Source organism: Nicotiana tabacum, chromosome 9 (genome assembly GCF_000715075.1).
Source record: "Nicotiana tabacum cultivar K326 chromosome 9, ASM71507v2, whole genome shotgun sequence".
NCBI lineage: Eukaryota > Viridiplantae > Streptophyta > Magnoliopsida > Solanales > Solanaceae > Nicotiana > Nicotiana tabacum.
Window position 1 is genome coordinate 3,023,386 of NC_134088.1, and position 19,645 is coordinate 3,043,030.

The 19,645-nt window shown below is 37.6% G+C and overlaps 1 protein-coding gene across 1 annotated transcript; it reads right to left on the reverse strand.

Annotated features, from left to right (window-relative positions):
- Nucleotides 1–6,145: 6,145 nt before the first annotated feature.
- On the reverse strand, nucleotides 6,146–7,126 carry LOC142164331 (protein FAR1-RELATED SEQUENCE 8-like). Its single transcript, XM_075222318.1, has 3 exons — nucleotides 6,764–7,126; nucleotides 6,498–6,623; nucleotides 6,146–6,199 (listed from the first exon to the last, which is right to left on the reverse strand). Exons 1-3 carry the CDS (start codon nucleotides 7,124–7,126, stop codon nucleotides 6,146–6,148), a joined length of 543 nt encoding a protein of 180 aa, XP_075078419.1.
- Nucleotides 7,127–19,645: the final 12,519 nt, after the last annotated feature.

A 19,645-nucleotide genomic window follows, 5' to 3' on the forward strand; every position in this document is an offset into this window, starting at 1 on the left:
AAATGTCTAAGAATTTCTACAAATACTGGTTTAAAGAAAAAATACATTTGTTTCTCGGAATGAAAGAAAACATGAACTAAGGTAGAGGAAAGGAGACTCCAGGGTCTGCGAACGCCGGCAAATCTACCTTGGGTCTCCTGTGGACTGAAGGCAGCAATCTCGAACTCTGATCAGTATGGTCCAGTACCGGAATCTGCACAGAAAGTGCAGAGTGCAGTATCAGTACAACCGACCCCTATGTACTGATAAGTGCCGAGCATAACCTCGATGAAGTAGTGATGAGGACACAACAAACAATATAAACATGTGCAGTTAAACAATATACTAACAAAATAACAAGTATTAAGAACTGAGCAGAAATGAACGGGAAGGGGCAACATGCTATGGGGGTTCGAACATAAAGAATTACAACAGTAAAGGAATCTAAAAAGCTAGTACACTTGAACCGATAACAACAAGTAAACACAGCAAACAGAAAATGCAAGGCATCATCCTTTGTGCTTTTACTCTCAATCCTCACCATGCAATCAATAATAGAAACATGCACTACATCACCCTTCGTGCTTTATCACTCTTCCTCACCATATGAATAATAGAAATGTGAACGGCATCACCCTTCGTGCTTTATCACTCTTCCTCACCATAAGCAACAACAGAAATAATAACAACCCGGCAAGGGCATCACAATCAAATAACTTTATTTCATCATTTAATTTCACAACAGAAATCTCAACTTGAGTCAATACTCAACCAATATCCAAGACCAAGAAAACATAGTAAAACTTGTTTAACATGAGTAATAACTAGTTTCAGTAAGAACAATACGTATAAAGGAACACAACGGTCATAAGTATAAGACTCACTCGCATGCCATGATCCTATAACAACATATAGATACTCCTCACCACACATATACGTCGTACTTAGCAACTAAACAAGTAGAAAATAAGGCAACAACACCTAATCCCTCAAGCTAAAGTTAGCCACAACACTTACCTCGATTCCACGGCCACAATCAAACCTTAATTATCGTTTTACCTCTCGATTCCACCTCCAAACCGCTTGTATCTAATTATAATTAACTTAATAACATTAATAAATGCTAAAGAACTCAATTCCAATGCTTAATTATAGGTTTCTCAATATTTTTTCCAAAAAGTCAAAAACCGACCTCGGGCCCGCTAGGTCAAAACTCAAAGTTCGGATCAAAACCCGATTATCCATTCACCCCCGAGCTTAGATATACAATTGGTTTTGGAATCCGACCTCAATTTAAGGTGTAAATTCCCAAATTTCGAAATTCCTAAATTCTACCCAAAACACTCAATTTTTCCATGAAAATTCCTAAAATTTGTGATGAAATCTTGTAAAAAGATGGAATAGATTGAAGGAAATGAGTTAGAAATCGTTTACCTATAAGTTGGGGAAGAACTCTTATTTGGAAAATCGCCTAAGCAAGCTTAGGGTTTGAAAATTTGAGAGAATGAGTTGAAATCCCGTCTAAGTTGTGTTTTGATCAGTTGTAGATGTCGCATTTGCAACCAGAGCTTCACAATTGCGAAGCTCGCAAATGCGAGACGGATATCGCAAATGCAAAACTGTTGCATGTCTGCTACTGTCGCAATTGCGAACCTTTGGTCGCAATTGCTATGGTTTCCCCGCCCTGATGACTTCGCAAATGCGAAGATACATTCGCAAATGCGAACTATGTTGGACCAGGTCATCATCGCAATTACGATAAAACCCTCATAATTACCAAGCATGTGAAGCTCGCAAATGCGAAGCCAGATCTCGCAATTGCGAGAGCCTACAACAGATACCAGATGCAGCAGTAGATTTTTTAAGTCCAAACTCACTCTGTAGCCTATCCAAAACTCACCCGAGACCTCGAGGCTCCAAACCAAACATGCACACAAGTCTAAAAATATCATACAGACTTGCTCGTGCGATCAAATTGCAAAAATAACATCTTAAACAACAAATTTAACACCAAAACTCACGAAATCCTTAAGAACATTGAAATTTCTGTTTTCTCAACCGGACATCCGAATCACGTCAAATCAGTCTCGTTTCTTACCAAAATTTTCAGACAAGAATTAAAAACTATATCAAACTTGTACCGGGCTCCAGAGTCAAAATACGAGCCCGATACCAATGAGATAACACACTATTCCATTTCTAAAAATTCTTATATTTTCCAGCAAATAATTTTCTTCAAAAATTCATTTCTCGGGCTAGGGACCTCGGAATTCGATTCAGGGCATACGTCCAAGTCCCATATTTTACTATGGACCCTACGGGACCGTCAAATTATGGATCTGGATCCGTTTGCCAAAATTATTGACCAAAGTCAACTTTAATCAATTTTAAAGGCAAAATTCAATATTTTTCTCAAATTTCACATAAAGGCATTCTAGAAATGCGCCCGGACTGCGCATGCAAATCGAGGAGAATAAAAATGAGGTTTATAAGGCCTTGCAACATGGAAACAGATTCTAAAACAAAAGATGACCCTTTTGGGTCATCACATTCTCCACCTCTAAAACAACCGTTCGTCCTCGAACGGACATAGAAAAGCACCTGAGTCGGCGAAAAGATGGGGATATCTTCCCCGCATGTCGGACTCAGACTCCCAGGTAGCTGCCTCAACAGGCTGACCTCTCCACTGCACACGAACCGAAGGATAATGCTTCGATCTCAACTGACGAACCTGCCAGTCTAGAATAGCTACCGTCTCCTCCTTGTAGGTCAAATGCTTCTCCAACTGGATAGTGCTGAAGTCCAACACGTGGGATGTATCGTCGTGATACTTCCGAAGCATGGACACATGAAACATTGGATGCACAACTGATAAACCTGGCAACAATGCAAGTCTGTAAGCCACCTCTCCCACTCGATCAAGGATCTCAAAAAGTCCGATGAACCTAGGGCTTAGTTTGCCCTTCTTCCTAAATCTCATCACGCCCTTCATGGGCGGCACGCGAAGAAACACTCTCTCTCGTACCATGAATGCCACCTCACGAACCTTATGGTCGGCATAATGTTTTTGCCAGGATTAAGCTGTACGAAGCCTATCCTGAATAATCTTATCCTTATCCAAGGCATTCTGTACTAAATATATACCCAACAACCGAGCCTCCCCCGGCTCAAACCACCCAACTAGCAATCGACACCGTCTACCATATAGTGCCTCATAGGGGGCCATTTGGATGTTCGACTGATAACTGTTGTTATAGGCAAACTCTGCTAACGGCAAAAACTGATCCCAAGAACCTCCAAAGTCAATAACATATGCTCAGAGCATATCCTCTAATATCTGAATAGTACGTTCGGACTACCTGTCCATATGAGGATGAAACACTGTGCTCAACTTGACCCGCATACCCAACTCACACTGCACTGCCCTCTACAAAAGCGAGGTAAACTGTGTACCTCGATTAGAAATGATAGACACGGGCACACCATGAAGGCAAACGATCTCACGGATATACATCTCTACCAACCGCTCTGAAGAATAGGAAACTGCCACAGGAATGAAATGTGCTGACTTAGTCATCCTATCCATAATAACCCACACTGCATCGAACTTCCTTTGAGTCCGTGGGAGTCCAACAACGAAGTCCATAGTGATACTCTCCCTCTTCCACTTAGGAATTTCAATCTGCTGAAGCAAACCATCAGGTCTCTGATTCTCGTACTTTACCTGCTGACATTTTAAACACTGAGCTACGTATGCAACAATATCCTTCTTCATCCTCCTCCACCAATAAAGCTGCCGCAAATCCTAATACATCTTAGCGGCACCTGGATGAATAGAATACCGGGAACTATGGGCCTCCTCTAGAATCAACTCATAAAGCCCATCCACATTAGGCACACAAACACGACCCTACATCCTCAAAACTCCATCATATCCAACTGTAACCTGCTTGGCACTACCGTGCTGCACTGTGTCCCTAAGAACAAGTAATTGAGGTTCATCATACTACCGATCCCTGATACGCTCAAACAATGAAGACCGAGTGACTGTACAAGCTAAAATACGACTAGGCTCAGAAACATCCAATCTCGCGAACTGATTGGCCAAAGCCTGAACATCTAAAGAAAGCGGTCTCTCACTTACTAGAATATATGCAAGGCTACCCATACTAGCCGACTTCCTACTCAAAGCATCGGCCACCACATTGGCCTTCTCGGGATGATGAAAGATGGTGATATCATAGTCTTTCAATAGCTCCAACCACCTCCTATGCCTCAAATTTAGTTCCTTCGTCTTGAACAAGTATTGCAAACTCTTGTGATCCGTGAACACCTCACACGACACGCTATATAAATAATGCCTCCAAATCTTTAGCACGTGAACAATGGCTGCTAGCTCCAAATCATGAACTGGATAATTCTTCTCGTGAATTTTCAACTGCCGCAAAGCATATGCAATAACCTTGCCATTCTGCATCAACACCGCACCAAGTCCACTACGGGATGTGTCACAATGAGAAATTTTATTTTGGGTGAGACTCACCCAACAATAGTTATATGAGGCCTTCTCTATTTTTGACAAGTGTATTTGTAGGGTCCATTCACTAATATTGGATTGATTTAAATAAGAAAAAATGAGTTAAGTGAATATGGGCCAATTGAAAGGATTAAATGAAATAAAAATAAAGTAAAGTGGACTGTGGGTCCCACACAATACCACAACCATCACTTATCCTTCTCATTCTTATCATCTAAAATAATACCCAGAACAAATTTTAATCCTGTTCGGTCAAATTTTAGCTCAATTCTAAAGATCTTCTGCTACTTCCGTTTATCCATGGATTTAAGGTATATTCTTTCTCAATCTCTTATGGCTTCTTTGTATATTGCTCACAAAAATAAATTATATTTCAAATATCTCATAATTATAGATTCTAGATGTTGAAGCTCTTCTACACTTGAAATTAGTAGTACCAAAATACAAAATTCACTTGTCATATTAGTGAATATCCTGCAGTAAATTGTTTAATAACACCCCTAGGAAGAGTACAAAAGCAGATTCAAATATATTCATACAAAATAGAGGGTCCTATTATGCTTCAATTAATGCCGACACTGGTTATTGTTTGAGTTGGGTATTGACTGCAACATGCTGTCTACAAGCTTGATTCTTGAGTCAACAATTGGGTGAAAGTACTATTTGAATTTTCATATAGCTGCATATTTGAAATTGGAAGGAAAATACATATTAAAATTATTAGATGACAGAAAGGTGCAAAAACCATTAACAAAAAATATTTAACTTGGACGTGTATAGAGATTAAACTTCAAAACGTAATCCCGTGGACGCATGTGGTAGTCCTACTTTAGCTTTTGATGCCTTTTGAGATGTCTTTCTCCTTCTTTGCTCAGTAATTGACTTTAATCTCCCATATACCTTTTCCTTTCCTTTTTTCTTTATTGGATCCAGAATATGATCCATACCACCTAGCAGAGGATCAGTAGTTGAAATAAACTTATGCCGATCTTTATCACGACCATCTACATATAATGCACTTTGGAGCTTAGTTATCTCAACCTTTTCTTGATACAAATATTTTCTAGCAATTTCCTCGGAGTCGACATCATTTGCTGCTAAAGTCATAACTATAAATGACACCTTCATTAAACCATTTAAGCGAATTGCCATAGAGGATTTTAACGGTTCCTTCTTATTGATGTACTCCTCAAATCCATTACTATGTTTAGCATTCTTAGTCCATCTTTTCAAAATGTATTGCTCCGGGATACAAGAAAAGTTCAAGTCAAAGAACAAAATTCTTAGTGCATGACAACATAGCCAACCCATGGATTCAAACATCTGGCAACTACAAATAATGGATTTGTCCAGAGAATTGAACTGGACGATTTCAGTTTGCCCACTTTCACCCTTTAAAACTGTAAACTTACTACAAGTCCCATTAGTATTAACATTGACTACTTTTTTGGTTGTCCCTTGCAAAAATTCATGTTGAAATCTGGAAAAAATTCTTCTAGTGTAAACACTAGCAGCATGCTTTAAGATCCCACAATCTTGTATGGAAAGTTTAGGTTTTCCTCGACACTTGTAATTCTCAGTTGCCTCAATATCACGCATTTCAGTTGCTCGTTGCTCATAGTGCAAACGCTATGGCATGAGCTTGATCGGTAAAATTGTTCTTGGTGCTTTTCCTCCCATTGCCTTCAAAAATGTTTGAAATAACCAAACAAAAGAATCAATCGTTTCATCGTACAATAATGCACATCCAAAGAAAACATTTTTCCAATGATTATTCACACCAACAAATGGAGCACAAATCATGTTATATCTATTTGTACGATATGTAGTGTCAAAAATCATCACATCCCCAAAACACTCATAGTGCAATCTAGATATGCTATCTTTCCAAAAGAAGTTGCACAATATGCCATCTTCATCAACTTGAAAAAAAATAAAAGAAGTTTGAATCCTCTGCTTGCAAATGCATAAAATGATTTACCAAAGTTTGAGCATCTCCACTACTAATCATGTTTCTCTTGTGTGCTTGTATGAAGTTATGAGCATCTTGTTCAGTAAATCCTGCATTTTCAATTCCACCAGCTTCATTCTGAAGGTATCGAACAACCTTTTTGCACGAATACCAGCATCAACCATAGAACCAAGAATGTTTTTGGTAGCACTTGTAAGCTTTCGACCAGATTGTATGAAATGTCTCAAGTTCTATTCTATCATGAGATGGTTATGCATATCATTGAATTCACATACTTCCCATGTCCCATTTGAAATTTTGAATTTTATACGAGCCAGACAACCACATCTATATTCTAACCTTTGTCGCTTTCTTTCTTGAAAAGGGGAAAGCTTGTCATATTTCCCTTCACAAGAACAAAGAAATAAGCATCTAGTAATTTCTTTGTTTCTATTAAGAGTTTTTGGTCCTTTTCGAACACCGAACCCTTTTTCCACGGCGTAGGAATTGTATGCATTGTATGATTCTTCTTCGGAACCAAATTTCAAGTCATTCTTAAAAGCAAAGTTCTTGTCGATATTATACACATTATGTATCATTGTGGAATTTTTCTCATCATTTGAATTATGATCTTGGTAAAAAACAGGAGTAGTAGGCATTGTCGTAGTCTCCATAACGAAATTAACTCCACCTCTAGCCACTGGTACAATAGTTTCTGTTGTTTTAGGAAACAAAAGCAAATCCCTCTTAGAACACAAAATTAGAAAATAAACTTAGAGTGAATTCCCCTCCCTGTCCAGCTATACATACTGAAGCTAAGTCCTTGATAAGATTTTTTTCATTATTGTCTATTCTTTATCACTAAAAGATTACAATGATAAAATTTAGTCTATTCTTAGGCATTATTCTTTGTCACTATAGTTGTGAATGAAATCTTTTGTGCAAATTTGGCCCACCATCTCATTTTAGCACTAAAAGATTACAGTTATAATAAAAGTTCATATTGATCTTATTTTAAATTTATAGTAAACAATATTTTTGTATTGATAATTTTTCTTGCAGGTATGGTAGCAAAATGGATCAAATGCAAAAGTCTCAATCAGTGGGCACAAATTTGTATTTGTTAACAAGAATACATAAATTTTATATTGATAAGAAGAGTATTTTGTGAGCATAATTTTGTATTTCACACTGATATTGACAAGAAGAGTATTTTGTGAGTACAATTCTGTATATCGATGAATAACTTCTAAAGGTTAAGTTTTTAAGCTTTGGAAACTGAAGATGAATTTAGAAAGATATAAACTATGATAATAAAAGTTTAAATAAAAACAAGAAGAAGACAGATAGATACAAAATGTATATGGAATATTACGTTTGGATAGAATGTCGTTTTCCTTTGCTTGAATATAAATTTGTTGTGGCCTTCGTTTGGGCTATGTTTATCCACAGTTCAAAGAGATGAGAAATTTTGTTGGAGTCTATACTCTATTGTGATGACCACAAATGGTAATTAAGGAGGGGAAATGGCTTCCACGTTTTCTCTTTCCCTCCATTTCTCTTGTACTATCTATTTAATTTTCTATTTATTGAATATAAATATATGAGGTGGGAACCACATCAACAAAAAAATTCACTTAACTCATTTTTTCTTATTTAAATCAATCCAATATTAGTGAATGGACCCCACAAATACACTTGTCAAAAATAGAGAAGGCCTCACACAACTATTGTTGGGTGAGTCTTACCCAAAATAAAATTTCTTTGTCACAATATACTGTATATGGTCCTGAACCTGTGGGCAATACCAACACCGGCGCTGTAGTCAAATCTGTCTTGAGCTTCTGAAAGCTCGCCTCACACTCGTCCGACCACTTGAACAGGGCAACCTTCTGGGTCAACCTGGTCATCGGGGTTGCTATAGATGAGAACCTCTCCACAAATCGACGGTAATAACCCCCCAAGCCCAAGAAACTCCGGATCTCTGTAGCTGATATGGGTCTAGGCCAGTCCTTGACTGCCTCAATATTCTTAGGATCCACCTGAATACCCTCTACTGATACAACATGACCCAAGAATGCCACTGAACTCAACCAAAACTCACATTTCGAAAACTTAGCATATAACTGGCTATCTTTTAGAGTCTGAAGAACGACTCAAAGATGTTGCTCGTGCTTCTCTCGACTGCAGGAGTAGATCAAGATATCATCAATGAAAATAATCACAAAGGTATCCAGATATGGTTTGAACACCCGGTTCATCAAATCCATGAATGCTGCTGGGACATTTGTCAACCCAAATGATATCACTAGAAACTCATAATGCTCGTACCAAATGCGAGAAGCTATCTTAGGGACATCGGATGCCCTAATCCTCAATTGACGGTAGCTTGATCTCAAATCAATATTCGAAAACACTTGGCACCCTGAAGCTGATCAAATAAATAATCAATCCTCGGCAATGGATACTTGTTCTTGATGGTGACTTTGTTCAACTGCCGATAATCTATGCACATCCTCATCGATCCATCCTTTTTCTTAACAAACAACACTGGTGCACCCTAGGGCGAGACACTAGGTCTAATAAAGCCCTTATCAAGCAAGTCTTGGAACTATTCCTTCAATTCTTTAAACTCTGGCGGGGCCATATGATACGGCGGAATAGAAATGGGCCGAGTGCCTGAAGCCAAATGTCACACCTCCTTTTTCCGCCCCCGCGAGGGGCGCAGAGGGAGTTTTTCCAATTAAAGGACAATCAAAACGGGATTTGTTTATTTATTTCAGAGTCGCCACTTGGGAGATTTAGGGTGTCCCAAGTCACCATTTTAATCCCGAATCGAGGAAAAGAATGACTCTGATTTACAGTCCGCGAACCAGAAATCCGGATAAGGAATTCTGTTAACCCGGGAGAAGGTGTTAGGCATTCCCGAGTTCCGTGGTTCTAGCACGGTCGCTCAACTGTTATATTCAGCTTGATTATCTGATATAATACATATTATAGACTTATGTGCAAATTTTATCCTTTAGACGCTTTTATTATTTTTATTTATTGTTATTATTTTACAGAGAATTGCAACATTGTGAAAACGTATTTCAAACCACGTCACAATCAATGCACCCGTAGTTATTGGAACATTTCAACTCTGTTGAGATTTGGATTTGGGTCACATAAATGTGCACCCGAGTTTTAAGAAAATTGAATTATTAAAAGGCGCGCCTAAAGCGACTAGCGTATCATTTACTTTGGGTAGGGCCGTGAAATTTTTCTAAACGGTCCATCCCGAAGTCTAAGCAATTTTAAAGCAAATATTTACCGAGGGCCCCGCAATTTTGTATTTTTATTCGGCGAGGCTCATCTCATTCTTATTTTTAAAAGGAATTTGCAACGTCATGGACATGCATCTCGAACCACGTCACAATCAATGTACCCGTGATTAGAGACACATTTCGACTCCGTTGAGATTTGGATTTGGGTCACATAAATGTGCACCCGAGTTTAAGAATGTAATTTAATTAAATCGCGTCTAAAGAGTCTAACGCATTATTATCTTTGGGGGAAGGTAGTGAAATTCACTAAACAGTCCATCCCAAATTCTAAGTATTTATTATGACCAATTATTGAGGGCCCCGCAATTTGCATTTTTATTTGGCGAGGCTCGTCTCATTATTTTTTTTAAAAAAGGATAATCTTAGAACGACTACATTTTTTATTTTTCGTTTTTCTCTAAAATAAATGAAGAAAAGATCCTACTTTATTTACATACTTCGAGTTATTATAGTTAAGTTTCGAAAGTGAGTCGTTTAAAGAGTTTACATGGGCAGCGCATAGAATATTCTACATACAGACAGTAAAAGAAAGAAAAGACTACATTAAACTACAACTTCAAATCTTTCACATTTTTGCATTCATGCTTCGAGTGGCTTACAAGATGAACCGGTGTATCAGTTTGTGTACCTGGTATTTGGAAAGCAAGGAAAGAAGATGAAGATCAGTAGAAGAAGCAGTAGTGTAAATACACAGCAACAACAGCAACCCTAGCAGCAATTCGACCCAGGTTCAAGGACCAGAAAACTTTGAAGAAAACCGAACAACTCAATAGAACAAAACCAAAAGTATGTAAACAAACTAAACAACAACAGCCCACGCATGTATTAAACCCGAAACTTCTCACTTTGTTTTTGTTTTCTTTTTAAACTCTACCACACTCTCTTCGGATTTTCAGAATGTATTCCTCTCTCCCAAAATTCTCCCAAAAACCCTCTTTCTAAAAATTCTCCTCCTAAAATCTCTTAAAATTCATCCCAAAATCTCTCCCAAAATTCCCCTCCTTCTAAAAATTCTTCTCCCCCTCCTCTAATTCAATCCCCTCACCCCCCTTATATACAAAGCAAGACCCCCTTTTACCTCTTTCCCCTTTAACTTTTATTATTACCCACACTTTTACTTTAGTAAAAGTAGTCAACGTGGCCCCCCCGTGTTCCCTCTTTTGAAAAGTAGTCAAAGTGGGCCCCCGTGTTCCCTCTTTTTGAAAAGAAGACATTATTACCCACCTTTTCCTTTTTGCTTTTATCATTATGTCTTGTCCCCACCATAATTAAATAATCTGCAATTTGTTAATTCCCGTATTACCCCTAAAACTACTGTTACTGCCCTGATTCAAAATCTGTTATAATTTCAAAAATCTATCCAAATAACAATTATCGCACATTTAAATTGCAATTAACTATAAAAATCACACAATTTAGACGTTAAATGCTAAAAATGCAACGTACATTATTTTTATGATTTTGTAAAACAAACTTAAATAAATACTAAATGCAAATGCGACATATTTTTGTAATTTTTTTATTAATTTAACCAATAAACACGCACAAACAGAAATACAAATAATTATCAAAAATGCCACAAAAATTTTAAAATTGCACACAAAGGAAAATTGTTTTATTTTGGATTTTTTGGAAGTAATTCTCTCATAGGGCAAAAATCACGTGCTTACACCAAATCAATGCAAAAGTCAATATCCATGTCGGGTGGTATCCCCGGAAGGTCTGCAAAAAATACCTCTGGAAACTCACGAGCAACTAGTACAGAATCCATAGAAGGAACCTCAACACTAAAATCATGAACATAAGCTAAATAAGCCAAACACTCCTTCTTGACCATTTGTCGAGCCTTCATATAAGAGATAACCTGCTGGTAGAATGACCAGGAGTCCCTCTCCACTCCACTTGAGGAAACCCCGGCAAAGCTTAGGTCATGGTCTTGGCATGACAGTCCAATATAACATAATAAGGTGACAACCAATCCATCCCCAAAATAACATCGAAGTCAACAATATCTAGAAGTAGGAAGTCTACACTAGTCTCAAGACCCCCAATAACAACCATGCACGAACGATAGACATGATATACAACAATAGAATCACCCACTAGCATGGACACATATACGGGAGCACTCGAAGAATCATGAGGTACAACCAAATATGAAGCAAAATAAGAAGACACATATGAGTGTGTAGACCTTGGATCAAACAAAACTGAAGCATCTCTACTACAAACCAGAACAACACATGTGATAACTGCATCAGAGGACTCAACCTCAGGTCTGGCTGGGAAAGCATAACATCAAAGTTGGGCCCCAACACTCTGAAATACATCCCTGGGATGGCCTTATACTGGTTGGCCTCCACCTCTAGCGGCCTGACCTCCACCTCTAACACCTCAACCTCCACCTTTAGCTACCTGACCCCTACCTCTAGCTGCCTGAGCGGGCGTTGGAACACCCGGTGCCAAAACTATGACACGAGAACCTTGATACTGAGAACTGCTCGAGGCTCGAGGGCAAAATCTAGCAATGTGCCTCGGATCGTCACAAGTATAACATGACTTCGGCTGCTGAGACAGCAGACCCTAAAACTGACCCTTACGGCCGGAGTAACCACCTTAAAACTCTGGAGCGGAGGTGCACTGATAGGAGCTGATGGTGCACTGTAGGTTAGCTGATTAGAATACTGCATATAACTGCCACCTAGAGCACCGTGAGAAGTCTGAAGTGCTAAATGAAACGGCTTGGGAGAATGGCCTCTACCAAAGGAATCCCTACCTCCAGACGTGACACCACTAAACCTGCCAAAATGACGAGGCCTCTTGTCAGACCCCTGACCACTCTCCTGAGGTAAAACCATCTCAACTCGCCTGGCCACATTGGCTGCATCCTGAAAAGAAATCTCGCTCATGAACTCCTTAGCCATATGCAATATGATAGGCAGAGCGAGTCCCTCAATAAACCTCCTCACCCTCTCTCTCGGTGGGGAGTATAAGAAGAGCATGATGAGCCAAATCAATAAACCTAGTCTCATACTGGGTGACCGTCATAGAACCCTGCTGAAGATGCTCAAACCGCCTACGGTACTCCTCTCTCTGAGTGACGGGAAGGAACTTCTCGAGAAATAACTAAGAGAACTGGTCCCAAGTAAAATTAGGTGACCCAGATGGTCTGGCCAAAACAATAATCTCTCCACCATTTCTTGGCGGAACCTGACAGACGAAAAGTAGCAAAGTCGACCCCATTGGTCTCCAATATCCCCATGTTCCGTAGAACCTCGTGAAAACTGTCCAAATAATCTTGGGGATCCTCTGAAGATGTACCACCATAGGTAGTAGTGAAAAGCTTGGTGAACCTGTCCAATCTCCACAAAGCATCAGAAGACATAGCTGATCCATCATCGATCTGAGCTACCACACCCGGTTGAACTACCCAACTGGCTGGATTTCTGGAGTCTGAAACTGGGGAGCCACCTATTCCGGAGTGTGAGTAGCGGGAGTCTGTTCTCCTCCCCTAGCCCGACATATGGCTGGTGCTATAGGAAGTATACCGGCCTAAGTAACAGTCTCCTTAAGGCCCACCATACAGACCAAAGCATCCTGAAGTACTGGAGTAGCGATGAACCCCTCCGGAGCCTCATCGTCAAACTCTATCTGATTCTCCGCCGCTAGTGCTGCTGCTACGGACTGAGACCTACCCCTGCCTCGGCCTCTAGCACGGCCTCTGCCCCTCGTAGGAGCTGCCGCTGAGGGGCTCGAGCTGCTGATAGCTGATGAAGCAGTATGTGTTCTCACCTTCTATGAAAGAACAGAGTAGGAGTTCAATTAGCATTGAGAAATAAAATTGCACGATAGAGAAAAATAGATGTGAAGTTATTCCTAAACTTTGTAGCCTCTAGGGGATAAGCACAAATGTCTCTGTACCGATCCCTCAGACTCTACCTAGCTTGTTCATGAATTTTGAGACCTAGGCAACCTAGCTCATACCAACTTGTCACGACCCGGATTTTTCACCGTCGGGATTGTGATGGCGCCTATTCTTGAAAGCTAGGCATGCCAACAGATACATTTCTAACGCATTAATTATTAACCCAAATAATAATAAATAATAGCTAAAGCTAAGCACGTATAAAGTGCAGAAGTTTCATAACAGTTTAAAACTCTAAAACAAGGCTATCCCAATGATCTGATGTCACATTCACAAACGTCTAGGAATTTCTACAAATACTGGTTTAAAGGAAAAATACATTTGTTTCTCGAAATAAAAGAAAACAGAAACTAAGATAGAGGGAAGGGGACTCCAGGGTCTGCGAACGCCGGCAGATCTACCTTGGATCTCCTGTGGACTGAAGGCAGCAACCTCGAACTCTGATAAGTATGGTCCAGTAGCGGGATCTACATAGAAAGTGCAGAGTGCAGTATCAGTACAACCGACCCCATGTACTGGTAAGTGCTGAGCTTAACCTCGGCGAAAACATCACGAGGCAAGGACACAACAAACAATATAAACATGTGCAGTTAAACAATACACTAACAGAATAATAAGTATTAAAAATTGAACAGAAATGAATGGGAAGGGGCAACATGCTATGGGGGTTCCAACACAAAGAATCACAACAGTAAAGGAATCTTAAACAGCTAAAACACTTGAACTGATAACAACAAATAAATACAGCAAACAGAAAATGCACGGCATCACCTTACGTGTTTTTATTCTCAATCCTCATCATGCAATCAATAATAAAAATGTGCACGACATCACCCTTCGTGCTTTATCATTCTTCCTCACCATATGAATAATAGAAATGTGCACGGTATCACTCTTCGTGCTTTATGACTCTTCCTCACCATAAGCAACAACAAAAACAATAACAACCCGGCAAGGGCATCACAATCAAATAACTTCATTTCATCATTTAATTTCACAATAGAAATCTCAACTTGAATCAATACTCAACCAATATCCAAAACCAAGAAAACATAGTAAGACTTGTTTAACATTAGTAATAACTAGTTTCAGCAAGAGCAATACGTATAAAGGAACACAACGGTCACAAGTATAACACTCACTCGCATGCCATGATCCTACAACAACGTATAGATACTCGCCACCACACATATACGACGTACTTAACAACTAAACAAGTAGCAAATGTGAACACCTAATTTTTGCACTATTTAACACCTCCTAAAGTTATTAGTGTTTTGTTATTTTAATTATTTTTCTCAATTTTTGTGATTTTAATTGCATATTTCCTATCATAAAATACTAAACAAAATAGTTCTTTCTTCATTTGTGCATTTTAAGAATTAACTAGCTGTTCAGTTGGTGAATTAATCTAGTTAATTGATCATTAGAATAAGTTATTTAATCAATTTATCTGTGTAAAATTAGTTTTAAAAGTAGTATTAAGGAAGAAATTTGGCCAAATTTGAAAGAAAAAGTGTCCAAGAGTGCAAGATAAAGGGCTGCCATTGAAAGGTTCTGAAACTACGTAGTTTTCCCTCAAAACTACGTCGTTTCACTAAATAAAACAAGATCAAATCATACCCATCCATTCCATCTTGATCCAATGGATCTCATTCACTCTTGGCTTAGGTATTTAAAGCCTCAAAAATCTGAAAATTGTCCTCATTTTCACCAATAATTCTTTTCTCCTTCCTCTCTCTTCTCTCTCTCATCACTCTCTCTACGCCGCCCAGCTCCACCCACCGCCGGCAGCGGAACACCTCCAAACACCTCCAAATTCACACCATGTAATCTCCACAACTTCCTCCTTCCATATCTCCAAATCAAATCCTTCAAAAATCCTTCAAACTACTTGAATCTTAGATCTAGGAAACTTTCCCGTCACTTTTTTGCCCAAATTCTTGAAGCTCCAACCACTACCACCCCACAATACTTACATCAATGGATAGAGCTCCTCAAGACCTAGCTATTGATCCCAATTTCACCATGAAAATTCGGCGATCAAAATCCGGCCAAATTCCGGCCACCTCCCCGAACACCCTCTTTTGGCATACCACCATTTTTTCGGCCACTTGAATTATAAAATGGTAAAAATCCTATTATTTTTCGTGGTTGATTTTTTATTTTATTTTTATTTTTTCAGATCTTATTTTTATCTATTATTAATTATTTTAGCATTAGTTTTTTAAGTTTGAAATGTCAAATTTTCTGTTTTTGCACTTGTTGAAGTAGTAAAATAGTTTTGTGTTGATAAAAGTAAGCTAGTGAAAAATACTTAAGAGTATATGGTACTTGTTTGATTGTTTATTTACTACTTCAAGACTCTTAGAGTACAACACTCAAAAGTCAAATTGTTTGGTAAGAAATGTAGACCTTTGGACAGTGTTTGAATAAAAGTCTGTCTTTGAATAGTGGAGAGCAGATTTTGTTTGAAATACTTGACAAGATTGAACCAGAAAGTCTGGCATTTTGAATTTAAGAGCAGATTTTGTAGAAAAATCTGTCAAAAAGATTGATTTTTAATTTTTTTGAAATAGCTGATTGTTTTGATATAAAAGGAGGACATCCTATCTTACTGAGAGAACTCTAGACACACAAAAAAAAAGAAAAAAATCAGTAGCTATAATATCCCTTAGCAACTTTTATGAGTTGATTCTTAAGTGAAAAACTTGTTTAAGGAAAATAGAGTAGTCTTGAAAGATTTTTCTGGAGTTACATAATTATACTGTTTTGCTGGGGTATTTCTAGCTTATTTTCTTGGGCTTGAATCTGCCGGTTGTCGCTGTCTTTTGCTGTTGTTACTGCCCGTTTAATTGTTTTGCTGTTGATTTTGGAAAGAGTTGACTCTGCTGTATTTGTTCTTCTTTATGCTGTCCAGGTAATTTTCGGACCATGTAAACTCATAAAATCGAGTTAGAATGAAAGATAATGACGCTGGGAAATATTAGTAGCTTCATCCTTCTATTGTAATTTATTTTTATATGCTCTTGAATGTTTCATAATGTTATAACGATATGTTAGTTAAATAAATTGTGTTAAGCATCTTTAATTATTTTTATTTTTGCAAAGCATTAGATATAATTCCATTTGGCATTTGGTTGTCTGAAAGGAGCATATATATTAAAATTTGAACCCTTGTATCCATGTTTGTCCCTTTGTTGTCACCAAGCTAAGTTATTATTATTATTATTATTATTATTATTATTATTATTATTATTATTATTATTATTATTATTATTATTATTATTATATTTTAGAGTCCCAATAATCTTTTTTTATCTCTTAAAAAATACTTATTTAGTAAGGTAGTTAAGTTGTAGATTAGAAAGACAATCTGTAAACTTATTTTTGTAAATAGTTGGCTACGAATTGCAAATAGCAAGATAGGGCCAAATCTGTAACATAGCTTTAAAAGGCCATATCTGCAGATTTAAAGTCCAAAAGCATATGGGCTTTTGGATTTTGTCTTGGACATGAGTCCATTTGACTCCATCAACCCAATAGTGGGTTGCCTCATTCAATGTCAAGACAAGCCCACATCTTACTAGTTTTAAGTAATGTCAATTAATAATTTTCTCTCATTAGTCTCATCTTTTAAATTCGTACTCATAACAATAATTTTCTCTCATTAGTTAAGTTGTAGATTATTATTCAAATCTTTTCTTTAATTTTTTTAAATAAATAAAAGTGGAGATAAGAAAAGCATAAAAATCAAATTAATCACAGTTTATCCAAGTTTAATTCAAGTCAAGTGTAGTCAATAAAGCGACCGTGCTAGAACCACGGGACTCAGGGAATGCCTTACACCTTCTCCCCGGTCAACAGAATTCCTTATCCGGACTTTGTTTTTGCAGACCAATAATAATAGAGTCAAACCTTTCTTTGAATAGGGATTCAATAAAAGGTGACTTGGAACACCGGCTAAAATCAATTCCAAGTGGAGACTCTATAAATAAAATAATCCCTATTTAAAATTTGTCACTTTAATTGGAAAAGCTCTTTAACCCACAATACATAACATTTTGCACACATTATCTCTTGGAGGGTGAAAAGGGGTGTGACAGCTCTGGCGACTCTGCTGGGGAGGTACTCAAGAATTCGAGCTTGTACATTGACTTTATTTGGCTTTATTAATTTTTTGTATATAACTGTGATCTATTTGGGCATAATGTGCTACTTGCTTGCTCTTTACCTCTTTGATATTGTTGAATTGTTCTATAAATTGTCTTCTTGCGCACCCCCTTTGAGTCTTCTAAATACAACCTCGGGAATCGCGGATACGCGCCCCATTCTTTGTTGAGATAAAGCCGGTGGGCCTGGGCTCCCGGTGAAGGATTATTAGTCACCCATATTTAAGAACGGGGAGGTTCCAGTAGTTAAGCCGGAGAAGTATTGCTCCCGGTACGCTACCCCTTCCCAACTCGAGTTGTTCGCTCGTTTTATGGTCAGTCTAGATACGCCTCATCCCCTAGGACTTTTAAAATATAGAAGAACAAGCCACATGACTGGTTATCCCTAGTAGGATCGTTTTGTTGCATCATATGCACTTGACTTAGAAGCTCGGCACAGGGACCGAGTCCGTATAAGACAGGTATCCTTTTTGAGACCATCATGTTCACTTATGTGCTACTTGTTGCATCATTTGGAAGGCTTGCTTGCATTTGTCGACCGGCTTTAGAAAATTAATGTAGCAGAATTATTAAAAAAAAAGGTACCCAATTTTACCGAACTACGCGGGTCTGATTCACATCGGATGTGAGATACCTAGGCAAACCTCATCGGTTCCGACCCCCAATTTTCAAAAAATAAAAAATCAAATATATTTCCCTTTACTTCATTCTTTAGAAAATAATTTCTTAGAGAACCCAATTTTAAAAAAATCAAACAAAAAATTCCAAAATATTTTCTTCTTTTCCTTTTATAAGTATTCCTTCCACACAAAAAAATCAAAATCAGATTTTTTTCTTCAAAAATCACAAAAACATAAATAAATGAAAAAGAAAAAAAATCGAAAATTCCAAAAATAAATAAATTGTTGAATTCCAAAATATTTTTTTTCTGCTTCAGAAGTTTTTTCTTCAAAAATTGGAAAAAAAATATTTAAAATTCAAAAATATTTTATTTCTTCTTTAGAAGTGTTTATTTCAAAAAATTCCAAAAAAAAAAGAAACTTTAAAAATAAAAAAATCTTTATTTTAATTCTTTCTTTCAACAATTCCAAAAACAAAATGAAAAAAATCGAATTTCAAAAAAAAATCGCTCTTCTTTAGAAGTCTCACTTTCAACAATTCAATAAAAAAATTGAAATCTAAAAAGAAATTCTTTCTTCTTTTGAATCCTTTCTTTCTACCAAAAAAAAATCCAAAATTATTTTCCTTGTTAGGAGCTTTCGTGGAGTTATTTGTATATGAGTAAAAAACGAAAGTTAGTTTGTGTACTTTATTCCTAATTTTTTTCTGAACTACGTAATGATCTTATTCATGCGGCGTCATGATACGTAGACAATCCCCATCGGATTCGATCAAAACCATAGAATTAACTGAGGAAAAAATAAACTAAAAAAAAAGAGTGACAAAAAATAAAAGAGTTACCAAAAAAAAGAAGGAGAATGCCAAAAAAATAAAAAGCGACAGAGACGCAAAAAATCAAGAGTGATTAAATAGAGATAGAAATAAAAGAGGTACATACTTAAAGGGTTAGTTAAGACCGGGATAAAACATGTAACCGTTCAAATACATGGTAGAAATATTTAATTATTAGGTGCATTGCATCCCCAACGTGTGATTTCCTATGTATTAAATGTCTCAAAACCAACCAGGTTGTGGTGTGAGCAAATTAGTCAGGTTCTGTTCAGGTGGTTGGTTTGGTTGGTATGCAGTGATGAA